The sequence below is a fragment of the Rhinolophus sinicus genome, chromosome 1 (genome assembly GCF_057876585.1).
Source record: "Rhinolophus sinicus isolate RSI-liver-muscle chromosome 1, RSI-T2T, whole genome shotgun sequence".
Classification (NCBI taxonomy): Eukaryota; Metazoa; Chordata; class Mammalia; order Chiroptera; family Rhinolophidae; genus Rhinolophus; species Rhinolophus sinicus.
Window position 1 is genome coordinate 8555113 of NC_142501.1, and position 13443 is coordinate 8568555.

Below are 13443 nucleotides of genomic sequence, written 5' to 3' on the forward strand. Positions count from 1 at the left end.
GATTTACAACAGTTGAGGGTTTTTGCTTTCTATTTTCAAGTTTTACAGAAAGTGTGTGTGTGTGTGTGTGTGTGTGTGTATGTGTGTGTGTGTGTTTTGTGGGGGCAGGGTAAGGAGGTTAAGAAAGCAAGCCAAGAAGAAACCCCAGGGACATTTTGCAAGTTAAAATCATCCCACTGGAATAGTTTCTTACCCTCTTTTTAATTTTTTCCTGTTAGATGTAAAAATAACGAAAAAAATTCTTTCGAGAAACAGAACCACAATATATATAATACATCAATTTGGCAGCTGCCCCTGTATATTTTGAAAAAGTCATTTTTCTTTCTACATGTACAAATTATTTTAATACTTGAAGTTTTTACGCTCAGACTTACGGAATAGAAAATTTTCTGGAGCACAAAAGTTGACTTGAGGGGAGGAGAGGAAATTTTTTTTTTTTTTTTTTTTTTTACATTTTTAAAAGAATGAACATCTTTGCACCCAGAGAAAAAAAATTGGTATTTTAATATATATTTATATATATTTATATATATAGAATGTAATTTTAAAGTAACATTAACCCCTTTAGTCCTCTGGTTTTAGAAATGTTCTTTTTTTTAACTCTTCCATAAAGTGAGGAAAATAGGGAAAAATGTCAACCATCTGCACCAGTAAATAATAACTATTAATATTACATATTTTCATTAATTTAAAAAAAATAATAAAACCTATTGGAGGTGCAAGGCAGGAGCATGTGGGTGGCTTCACAGACCTCAGCCCCCTCCCAGTGCACACTTGAACCACACACACAAGGGGAAAAACGGCTGGTGGTAACCAGCCATAACAAAAATATATTCTTTGTATTCTATCATCCCTCAGGTTCGCCTTGCATGTTTGCTTTAACCACAAACAGCTACTGCACAGTTCTTATGTCTTCCAAGGAAAATTGTCTTTTATGCTAAGAAAGATTCAAAAAAATTGTTTTCAGTACAAAACAGTCTTGTTAAGAGAAAATAATTTTTTTGCTCCCAAAATACTACAAGGTGTCTCTAGTGTATGTCTAGTGTACTCTGTGAGAGGTTTGAATTCAAGTCTGAGTTATCGGTGCTGAGTCCCAGGTCCGTGGCGCTTGCACCATGGAGGTTTGCCATGCCTGGATTGCTAGTGAGCTGAGAAAGCATCGAATTCTGGTCCGGGCTGGCAAAGTGCCCTTGTTCCATGGGGTTGGCCTGGGCAGCTACCAGTCCCGGATGTGGAGAACTGGTCTGTGGGGAGACGTGGTGTGGAGAAGGCTGAGGTTGCATCCTTGGGGAAGGGCTGGAGTGGGGGGGCTGAGACTGCGGCCGTGGAGAAGGGACAGGTTGGGGAGAACGCACTTGATTGGAGAGAGAAGAAGGAATCTGCTGGCCTTGTAGGTGTGGGGACTGAGCCTGATTTGGGAGCATATGCTGCTGGGGGCTCATGGGGTTGGGCTGAGCAGGGGACCCCATTTGTTGCTGAAGGAGTCGCTGCTGATAGGCCTGAAGACTAGCTCCTGCCTCTGCTCCCAGGGCCTGGGGGAGCTGGCCCATCTGTCCCATGTTCCCTTGTTGCATCTGCTGCATGTGGTGCTGCATCCGCTGCTGCTGCGGCTGTGGCGGCGGGTAGCCAACTCCCTGGGGCTGCTGGAACTGGCTGTGGTTGGCCAGCCCGGGGCCAATCCCTGCTCCCTGCTGCTGCTGCTGCTGCTGCTGCTGCTGCATCATCTGCTGGCGCCTCAAGATGTCTCGGAACTGTGAAGGCATGGTGCTGTGGTTCATGTTCATCTGCTGGGCCTGCGGGCTCATGCCGCCCATGGCCGGCTGCAGCTGCTGCTGCGCTTGCTGCTGGGGCAGGCCGGCCCTCTGCACGCCCGGCTGCAGGGCACTCATGTTTTGCATGGCCTGACCGGAGTGGACCCCCTGCTGGCCCGGCATGGCAGGGGGCTGCAGCCCTGGCTGGCCCTGGGGCATGCCTGGCTGCCCGGGGAGGGGCTGCGGATTCGAGTTGGCGTACTTGGCAGCTCGCTGCTTGATGAATGCAGCCAACAGCTGGGGGTTGGCATGAAGGATACTAAGCACCTGTTGCTGCTGCAGGGGCGAGCTGGGAGACCTGAGAGTCCGCAAAAGATTCTGTAAGGCTTGTTGAGACACAGTGCCTGGTTTCAGAGGGCTCACACCTACCTGGCCCAATCCTGGCTGGGGAGCCATGTTCAAGGGCTGACCATGCTGGGCCACTGACATCATGGCTGGCCTCGGCATCCCGGACTGCAGTTGCTGGGGCTGAGGCAATCCCCCTTGGGCCCATGGTGGCTGCTGCTGCATCCCGGTGGGCCCCATCCCTGGCTCCAAGTGCCCACTGGGACCTCTGGCCATGGGAGGTGGGTTCATACCCATGGGGGCCATTGGAGCCATCTGGGGCATCTGGTGCTGGATTGGCCTTTGAAAGATTTGCACATGGGCCATCTGGCGCTGCGTTTCCGCTGCCCTCTGAATCTGCATTGCCATTTCCACTGCTGCAGGTGGGGGCCCCGGAAGGGGTGGCTGAGCAGTCTGAGGGGGGGTTGGAGGGGTCACCTGGCCTGCTGCCTTACCCTGGGACACAGGGCCAGCAGCTTGAGTCCTGGACAAGTAGGGCGGCATGCTGTTGGGAGGGGTGGGCTGGGGCTGGGAGGGGGGCTGGGGCTGGGGCGTCTGCGGGGTGCTGGGCTGCTGGCTGGTCGGTGTGGTTGGAGTGGCAGGGGTCGGGGAGGGCAGGCCCTGCTGCTGGCCCACCACACCGGCCCGCTGCATGCTGGCCATCCGTCTGCGGAGCATCTGGGCCTGCTGGAGCCGGTGCTGCAGTTGCTGCTGCCGGAGCTTTTGCTTGATGTTCAGGCAGAAGGGCACAGGGCACTTGTTCTCCTGGCAGTGCTTGGCGTGGTAGCAGCACAGGGCAATGAGCTGCTTGCAGATGGGGCAGCCGCCATTGGTTTTCCGCTTGCAGCCCTTGGTGTGCTGCACGACGCGCTTCATCTTCTGGCAGGACGGCAGCGAGCAGTTGGCGTTGCGGCACTGGCAGGCGTGCACCAGGGACTGGATGCAGCGCTGGATGCTCAGGCGGCGGGAGTCTCCCGGGCTCTGGGTGGCTGCGGCCTGCTGGTTGTTGCTCTCATCATCTAAACCAAGACCCAGCTTCTCCATTTTGTGGTCATGGGTTTTAGTGTTATAGCAGGTGATACACAAATCATAATCCTGGGGGAGGAGAACACAGGTGCAGGTCAACTCTCCAAGACTCAAGGCATTCAAAAGCACTTCACATGCTCTGCTGGGCTCCAACGCCGTTTAAGAGAAGCCCCTACAGCGCTACCGCTCACATACTGGGCCAGGCCCCACCCACCTCCGTCCCTCACTCGCCACGGGCCCACCCTGTGCCTACCTCACACACAGTGCAGTGCCAGCGCGTCTCCACGTGGTGCTTGCACTCGTTGCAGGTGTAGACAAAGCGGTCCTGGCTCTGGGTGTGCAGCTCCACCAGCATGCACATGGTGGACCACTGGGCTCTTCGGAGGGACGAGAACTCCAGGTGCTTGTCCCTTGCGAGGGTGAGAAAGGCATCCCGCCCATCCATCAGATCACAGGGGATGAGGGGGTCAGGGTCAACGATGGGAGGCAGGGAGTTGGCAGCAGGGCCAGCGATGAGGCGGATCACAAAGAAAACCTGCAAAAAACACACGCTCATCCGGGCTCTGGGACTAGGGCACTGCTAGGTGCAGGACCAACCACAGCGGACAGGTGAGCCGGACTGGACGGACGCCCGTGAGGCTGATGAAGCCTGAGTTAGTTTTACAACTGCAAGGTTAAGTGATACAGCCCTTCTTCCTGCTTCACACATCTCTGGTCTCCTCTCTGAGACTGTCTACAACAGGCTAAAATCCACAGCTTAGCTTTTCTACTTCATTCAATAAGCCCTTCAAAATAAGAAGGGTCTAGGTCAGGTACAGCTCCGGTACAGGACATTTTGCCTCAGAGGTGTGCTATAAGATGCAATCCATGGTTTAATCTGAATCTAATTAAAGGAAACAAGTCAGACAAATCCAAATTGAGGAACATCCTACAAAACAATTGGCCTATACTATTTATGAAAAATGTCCATGTCATGAAAGAAAATAAGGCCAGGAACTGAGACATTGCAGCTCAACACATAATCCTTAACTGGAACATATATAAGGACCAGACATTAGATGATGACTCTGGGCTAAGGCCCTGAGTAAGAAAACAGTTTGACCGTACAAAGAATGTCTTCTTTATTTCTTAGAAGACATACTTCTAAGCATGTCTTTTTAATCCATGCTTTGGATAAAAAAAAAAAAAAGCAAAATGTTAACAATTGCTGATTAAGTGAAGGGGGCGGAAGGCGGGCTCTCTATGCAACTTTCCCGTAAGTTTGAAAAACAAGAACAAAAAACACACAAATGTTGGTGGAGGTGCGAAAGATAAAAATCCCAAAACCACCTTATTCCTTGCTGTAGAAGCAGGTATTTTGCTCATTGATCTTTGAAAACACACAACCATCAGTTCCCATAACCATTAGTGTAAAGGCTGCAATAGGAAGCTGGTATATATATATTTGAAATTAGTATACAAATATAAACTCTTATTAACCTAATAAAATATAAAATGGTACCTTTAAAAGATCAGGACACTGTAACTGCTGTGTTGCCCACTATATTCTACCAGTTTTTCAGAAGACTGAAAACCTGTGCAAACTGGCAATAATACTTGTAATAATATACTTGGGAAGCAATGTTTGCATAAAACAAGAGTCTTTTAAGATAAGATACATTCTAGAAAAAACACAGGACAAGAGAGCACAGACACACCTACATAGCAGATGCCAGAAGTTAAAGCATCAAGGGAGGATTGTGGTGTGTGTGACCTTGTGATACTGGGTTTAACATTGTAGCTCAAAAAAAGCACTCCTAACAAATGGGGAATGCCAGTAACAACCCATTCAAAACAGAGGCTAACAAAAACCATCCGGTGATTCTCCAGGAAATGTCCATTATGGCCAACCCTCCAATCACAGCCATCATGACTGATTCCGCTGTATGTCACTGTATAGCTAAGACAATACTTGAATTTAACCTGAAATGACAACCTTAGATTCTAAGTTCTAACAAGTGACTACTACCTATATTCAGATTAAACAGTCATAGAATGTATCCACTATTTAATTCAAACCTATTACAATATACTCTGAGGGCCTTTCCCAATTGCTGTCACGTTAGAATTTTGTGATACGAAATATTGATTGAAATAACTAATAATTATTATCTAAGTGAGGCACCCGTTGGAACTCAGGAATCCTTCCATTTCACTAGCACGGCTGAGATAATGGTAGTAGGCCTCCATCACCTTAATTTATCCTGTTGACCTTAGTTCTTCAGGCTTCAACAAAAAAGGCATGGGAGTAGAGTGGTGGTATATGGGAAAAGATGCTTTGAACAGCTTTACTGGTCAAGTACCATTTTAACAAATACCTCTCTAAAGAAGGGTTCTGCCATAACTATTTCTCTCCCAAAGAGACTGCTTAATCAATTTGGTTGTAATTCCATACTTGAAATCAAGCTTTCAGTTCCCTCTCCACATAATAGCCACTTCCTATAAGAATTTGATGGTAATATCTGAACAAAGTGGAACCATGATTACAAAACAAACAAACCCTACACCTAACATGAATTTCCCTCAAAGAACCATTGATAATGCTGATGGGAAAAAGAACCCCCAATACACCCAGTTACGTTCCCAGACTATCTACAACAACAAATAAGCAATTTAAATAATGAAATAATTCAAAGTTTTTAACTTCTCTGAGAAAAGGTTAGAAGTGCGTATATGAAAGTTTAACTTCTCTCCACTTCCCAATGCACTTTCAGGTAGGCCAATAGTCAATATTTTTATTCATTTGTTTTGCCAAAGTCCCATTATAGATAAACTGGAATGGCCAATGGAGTTCTAAAGGAGCTTGGTTTAAACAAAACAACAGGGGCGGCTGAATGGCTCAGTTGGTGAGAGCGAGAGCTCTGAACAACAGGCTTGCTGGTTTGATTCCCACATGGGCCAGTGAGCTGCACCCTCCACAACTAGACTGAAGACAATGAGCTGCCGCTAAGCTTCCGGAGGGGCGGCCAGATGGCTCAGTTGTTTAGAGCGCAAGCTCTCAACAAGGTTGAAGGTTCAATTCCCACATGAGACTCCCCCTGCAACTAAGACTGAAAACGGTGACTGGATTTGGAGCTGTGCTGCACCCTCCACTAGATTGAAGGACGACTTGGAGGTGATGGCCCCTGGAGAAACACACTTCCCCAATATTCCCCAATAAAAAATAAAATAAAAAAACAACAACAAAATATCCAACAAGCCAATATCCTGAACGATGGATGGAGGTACAAAAATATACAAGGATCACAAACGACAGGGTTAGACAGACTACGCTTATAAATTCCAGTCATGCGCCACTTCACGAGCAGGATATATATTCTCAGAAATGTGTCATTAGGTGATTTTTGTCATGGTATACTTACACAAACCTAGATGGCACACAGTGGGCTATTTAACTGTAGTGCTAGCTGTACTTTCATACGACGGGCAGCACTACAGGTCTGTTTACACCAGCGCCACCACAAACATGTGCACAATGCGTTGCGCTATGACGTTATGACAACTATGACGTTGCTAGGTGATGGGAATTTTTCAGTTCCATTAAAATCTTATGGGACCACCACTGCATATGCAGTTCATCATTGACCAAAACGTCACTATGCAGCACACAACTATGTAAGACTGTACTATATGTAGATTCATAACAGCTGCGAATCAAAGAAACCTTATCATTTCCTCTTCTTACCACCCACTCTAGCCATCCTATTTTCTTCTTACTCAAGTGATTTCTTCCTTCTGAATTTACAATGGTCCAGTGCCCAACCATGAGGGCAGTTTTTTAAGAAATCCCGCGGGTTCTCTCCTGCCCTCGGAGGCTGCATCTTACCTCTTTATGTTTCTCCATGGTGGCGTACAGTTTCTGCGAGAGGTCGTTGGATACATTGGGCATGCCTGGCTTCTTCTTATTGCCCCTACTCAGGCTGCTCTTGTTTTTGCTGGTTTTCTTATTATTCTTCTTTTTAGCATTTTTGCTGTCTCCCTTTGTTACCTGCAGGACAGCACAAGGGAGAGAAGACAACTTGAACGTTCTGTTAGGAAGTGATCTGCACAATACTAATGGTAAACAGACTCTCCTCTCTTTGAAACTAGAGATCAGAATGTTATGCCTTCTGACGACTGCTCTTTACTCCCTCTTTTTTAAGCTGTTATTTATAGTAAACTGTTTACTAACGTACTGATTTTCTCCTGGTGAAGAACCTCTGCACTAAGACCCTTCATTAAGACAATGGCAGGCTGTAGCTTTTTGACCAGAATAGCCCACAGTTTGGAGACCCCTCAGATGGAGCCATCCTACCCCCGAGCTGAGGATGGGGGAACAAGGAGTGAGTGGCAGTGTGGGATAGTGAAGGGTGTACGAAGCGGTCAGCCAAGGACTTGGACTCATTTCCTTCCACTCACATTGTACAGTTTTATGAGTCTGCTCTAAAAACAAACAAATAAAAACCTTGAAAAACATTCAGTCAATGAATTTAAACAAGGCTGTAAAGTATTCTTTAGCAGACTATTTTTTAGCATGACTTTAGTGGGTCAGACTCTATGAGGGCAATTGTAGATGTGCTATGGGGAAATAACGGACCCAGAAAAGCTCCTCAGAGGATCGTCTTACAATGCAGGCTGTGTATGGGGGACTGGCAAACTGTGGTCCAGGCCTGTTTTTGGTTTGTATTACAGGCTTAAGACTATTTTTCACATTTATAAAGTGCTAAATAAAACAAAACAGAATGTGCTGGAGACAATACATGGCCTGCAGGGCCCAAAATATTCATAATCTGGACCTTTACAGGTCAAGTTTGCCAACCCCTTGCTCTAGACCGGTCATTTTCTATCAGTTTTCCAGGGTTCCCCCTTCAGTTTCCATACTGGAAATCCAAGGTTCCATTTAAAAGGAAGTCTGAGACTCAAAAGTTTTAAAACCACAGAAATAGAACCTCAGTAACTTAGCGAATATTTCTTGCCCAATTTAAAGGTGTCTTTCACACCTGCGAACTTTAAGACCAAGTTGAAAGTTTAAGTCAATTCTGGATTATACATGAGAATCAAGGTAGGAGGTGGAAAGGAAAATGCAGAGCCCTTACATCCGTGCTTTCATTGCTGGTATTTTCCTCTCGCTTTCTCTCTTCCTCCTCCTGTTCCAGTTCCTTAATGCTCTCTTCCAGAACATTGGGCCAGAAATCACCCTCAAAGTAAGGCAATTCCTTCGCACTAGTTAATCGATCTTCAGTAGCTTGTTTAAAAATATCCTGTGAAAATACCCATGTACAAACTGAAATTTTTTTCTTTTTTTTCCCCCCAAGAAAATGTATTTATTATACAGAAGCAGTCACAGCTAATGGACATAAGAAACACCAAGGATTAAAATGTCTTCCGAAATGGTGGCAGAGATTTTATATGTAAGCTCCATGCCGGGGAAGACACTGAGTGTCATACACACAGTGAGAAGGCCCAGTCTTCAGACAGCGTTTCTGTTTTTCTCTTTCCTCTACCCATGAGGACAAGGCGATTACCTGCCTTTATATAGCCAAGCGGTGGATTACACTGCTAGGATTCAGGGCAGCAGCAAAGGCAGGCACACCGAGGCCTTTACCACACCTGACGGCAAAAGGCAGTGCGACGTAAGGCACGCCTGCCTTGTACCCATCCTTGGAATTTCAGCAGCTTTCACTGACAAATACAACTCAAATCAACACAACTCAAACTATAAATGCTGGAAACTGCATGGCTACAGAATGATTTACAGTGCTGCTTGGGAAAACATCCAGTTGATGATTTCCTGCCCTTGACTAAAAATCTTTGAGAAATTTAGTAGTTCAAGTTCTTATCATGAGATACCCTATAATCAATCAGAAATGGCTACTAAGAATACATTTTTAATTAGTCACATCTTTAAAACTCTTTGCAAGCCTCGCTTTTCTTTGAAAAAATATGATTATACAGAAAAGTAAAGAGAATACTAAATACCGATATACTCAACTGATTAGATTTAGCAATTTTTAAACATTTTGCCAGATACACTTCATCTTACTAATAATTCAGGCAAAATAAAAACACTACCAAATTAGTAACTTTATAAATTACACGGAAGAGGGGGAACAGAAGTTTTTTGTTAAGATAGTGAAGAGGCAGAATGCAGAGCAGCAGCAGGATTTCAGCTTCTATTACTCCCCCCATTCCTCCTGACCTTGTAGTCATGGACGATTCGCTCAGAAACAGCCTTGTCAAGCATCTTTTTGTACCACTCCTGCAGTCGCTTGGGCTTGGGTATCTTCTGGTCAGGGGGGTGGCAATGGAAGATATAGTCGTCTCCCTCACTTGGGGGACATGCCCAAATATGCCCTGTTGTATAACTAATACCACAAAGAGAAGGAACATTCAAAAGAAAAGATTATCCATTCTGGGAAGAATGCCACATTTTAAACTACAAGGTGGAGTCAGTACAGAAAGCAATGATTTCCCCCAAGATAACACAAAAGTATGCAATCCAGCATCAGATCAAAATTCTTAGGCCGTAACTACACGCAAGCCACAGCCCTAACAATGGACCTCACGTGGCCTAGTTCTGGGAAGATCCCCAAATCCCACACTTGCATTTAAAGACCAAATGAAAGCTACAATGTAAAGGAAAATGGATCCATTGTAACAAGAAAGCTAAAAGAAATGCAAACTGTTAAGAACAACCTGCAAGGTGAGGGGGTGAATATTCTCAAGCACATACAGACTGTGAAGGTAAGGAACAAGTCTAATGACTTTTTATTATCTGCAGACGTTTGGTTTTGGTTTTGATACCCAGGTGTAAAAGGATCAAAAGCAAATGTTTAAGGTTCTAGTCCAAAATGAGTAACAATCAACCTTCAAATCAAACTGTAACTGTTTAACTGAACAAAATAAAACTATTTGGGATGCATGCAACTAGGGTCAAAATATCCATTTTTTTCCTATTGGTAACATTAACATCAAAGGATCGCCAACAATGTTCAGGTTATGGTTCTAGATGAAAACCAAAGTTGAGAAAAAGGCAAAAGTCACATATTTGCATATTTTAACCTATGTCTCACCACAATAACCTAGTGGTAATTGGTTTAAAACTAGTTTAAAGCAATTGTTTTTTAAAATGGCATTCATTACAATATGCTTACCCTAATTTCTTGACGTATTCTAAATATCCAATTAGAATTTCATGATACACGGCAGTCCTCAAGCATTTAGGGCGGAAGAAATGAACACTATCGAGGTATGATATGTATACTCTCCTATACCAAACGGGGAGAAAGAGACCAAGGCAAGTCAGGTAATGAATTCTTATCAATGTGGCTAAAAACACATTCTTCTGTGCTTTTTGCTCACCTTGTCATCTGTAATGCTATGACACAGTATTAAAAGGTAAATGACTAGACTGTGAACCCTATGGCTCTATTAGCCTCAGTGCCTAACAGTGCCTAAAACATAGTGTATTAGTCAGTACCAGTGGATCTTAATGTATTCTGGCAGCATTCCTATTCTGGCCTTCATACTACTTTGGAAGCAAGAAATCTAAACCATATTCTACCTCATTTGTATGACATTCTTTCATGTACCTCAAAGCAAAGTACTTAATTCAATCTAGATTTAAACCCATTTTCTGAACAGTAGTGTTTGTTTCCCATTCCAGGCTGCTATTCCTAACCCTTTCCTTATTACTATGACCACAGAAGAGCAATATTGAGCAGTATTTTGTTTTTGGTCTTCTTTTTTGGTTTCACGTTAATACTATACTTGAGATTCTGTGTTTCCACACCAAGCATATCAACCATTTTTTGTCTATTATGCTTTTCTACCTAACTTCAAACTCCAACACACATTAGAGAGCAGCTGCAGTAAATCCTACCTCTGGTTGGGTGGAGGGCAGTCAGAGCCATACTCTTGAACGTGCATGCCAAAGAAGCATAAGTCAACGCCATCGATCTCTTCAAAGGCAAAGAGGGCTTTGGTTCGATATGGAAAGGATTCTGCCATCTCTCCACTATCTACAAACCTACACAATTCAGATGGGAGGGAAAACCCACAACATGTCATTCAGATTAGAATCAACAACAGTCACCATGTATGAGCAATGGTGGACCTACAAGAGAAAAAAAAGGGAAAATTACTAGGTACCTTGCTTTCATGCCTGGTTTGACTTCCACAGTTTTGTCAGAAGCATGAACTACCCGAACAGTGACCTCTCCTGACTCAGGGTGATTTTGTCGCCTCAAAAAGTCATTCACCCGATTCTCCAGAAAGGTGCCAAGCCTGGTAGATGGCAACCCTAGGAATGTAGAAGTTAAAAGTTCAGTAGTAACCAAGGTGCAAATTTATTATTATCAGTTTTAAGGTTCAATATCAAATCTCATTTTTGTTTTCAATACAAGTAGGATAACTTGCTGGATTTTGTTAAAAGTCAGCAATGCAGTTAATACTTAAAAAGAAATTTTTTTTTTTGTCATCGAAGACTTCATGAATTTGTGTAACATCCTTGCACACTGGAGGGGCCAGACTGACCTTTGTATCATTCCAATTTTAGTATATGTGCAGTTAAAGCAAGCATGCTAGTCAATACTTTTTAAATGGTATTTTCTCTAACTTTTTATTTTCAAAACTTTCCATTGTCAGAAGAGTTTAAAAATAGAACAAACATCAATATGCACTTTTCCTTGATTGCAAAAATAATTAAAATAAAAAAGGCTGGGTATTATGAGAAACTTTGCAGGAATAAAAGCAACCTGTAGGTCAGAAAAAAATTGCAAAACCACCTACAAAAACTAAACCAGATACTACCATAAGATAAATTAGTATCAATTAATTAATGATAAAATTTTTGACTACCTTCCTGCCCCACACTCGACTGAAAAGATCACATAGGTGTAAAAGTAGCCCCCATAATGATATGGACAAAACCGAGGGACTCACTCATGGGATGGCAATATTGGACAAATACCTCACACCTGGTCCCCATTAGAAAATGCCTCAAATATGGAGAAATGTAAGAACAAGAAAAAAACAGATTCTGTATTTTATAAATCCTGATCCTTGAAAATTTTTTTTCTTGGGTCTAACGAATTTCACACCAAAAAGTACTTTCTAGTTCAACTCTAAGTACATTTTAGAAAAATTATTTATTTTTAGTTTGGTTAAATATTTTAAGTAAGGCTGAAACAAATTAATTTATTTTGGATGGTTCATTCTTAACTCTGATTCAGTGAAGTTTGCCAAGGTGTTACCTTTAAGAATGAAACTTACTTTTAGCAGAAAACTTATTTTCTTTCCTAGTTCGTGCAGTTTTCTTTAAACAGCCATCACAGACAAACCTGAAATGTAAATCAAGACTTTGCTTACAAAACTTACAGAAACAGTTAAAATAATAGTACATACACTACAAAAATCTATCTTAAGTAGGTATAAAGTTAAAATCCAAAAGATGACCTGGGAGAAATATTTCTAAATATGTAACAGAGTTAACACAATCAAAATACAAAGAGCTTGTAGGTAATCATTAACAAAAAAAGGGAAAAATACCTAAGTGAAAACAGGCAAAAGACATGAGAAATGTGAAAGGCACATAAATTGGCTTACATGTGAAAAGAGGAAGGATTATAGATTAAAATAGGAATTTTGTTGTTTGGCCAATCATACTGGCAAAAGTCTATGTGCTACTGGTGGGAATGTAAATAAGTACAGTGCTATAGCAGTACCAATAGGTTTAAAATGTACATTCTCTTTGTTCTGCAATTACATAAGGATGTATCTCCATAAGTAGAACTTTTTACAAAAATGTGAACTCATGAACTGGCTGACAGATCTGAAGTTACAAGAATCACTGCAAGTCTCTTAGTTACTCTCACCCATTCTGTAATTAAGAAGAGCACTCAAAATGCATCTCTAAAGTCAAGCCATATGAACATCGATTACTACAATTTTCCTGTGTTATTTTCTGGAAATTTGTTAATTAGCCTCCCCTTTCCTGTGACCTCCAAACCAGCATCAACAACCAGTCTAAGAAAAGCAGAGGACACTGTAGAGATTCCATGCTAACGAGAGTTAAGACTTGATGCACAGACACTCTCTTCCCTTCCCACGGAACAGCAGGCATCAGCCCCATTCTTGGAGGGTAAGCCGTGGCCCATAACAGTAGCAGATAAGTGTCACAATGGACAAAAATCCACTTATTGCTGTCAAAGTCCCTATGATGTGCTGCTAAAACTCTTGATAAAACAAAATGTCTAGAGCAAAT

General features: G+C 43.1%; 1 protein-coding gene across 1 annotated transcript in view; it reads right to left on the reverse strand.

The window, feature by feature from the left end:
- Positions 1-885: 885 nt before the first annotated feature.
- Positions 886-13443, reverse strand: part of EP300 (EP300 lysine acetyltransferase) — a 72738-nt gene continuing 60180 nt past the window's right edge. Inside the window, exons 23-31 of the mRNA XM_019734493.3 lie at positions 12453-12520; positions 11331-11481; positions 11062-11208; positions 10334-10447; positions 9379-9544; positions 8276-8440; positions 7027-7188; positions 3415-3696; positions 886-3230 (exon numbers count right to left, since the gene is read on the reverse strand). Of these exons, the coding sequence (XP_019590052.2) occupies positions 1029-3230; positions 3415-3696; positions 7027-7188; positions 8276-8440; positions 9379-9544; positions 10334-10447; positions 11062-11208; positions 11331-11481; positions 12453-12520 (3457 nt within the window). The 3' untranslated portion in view covers positions 886-1028. The remainder of the gene's footprint in view (positions 3231-3414; positions 3697-7026; positions 7189-8275; positions 8441-9378; positions 9545-10333; positions 10448-11061; positions 11209-11330; positions 11482-12452; positions 12521-13443) is intronic.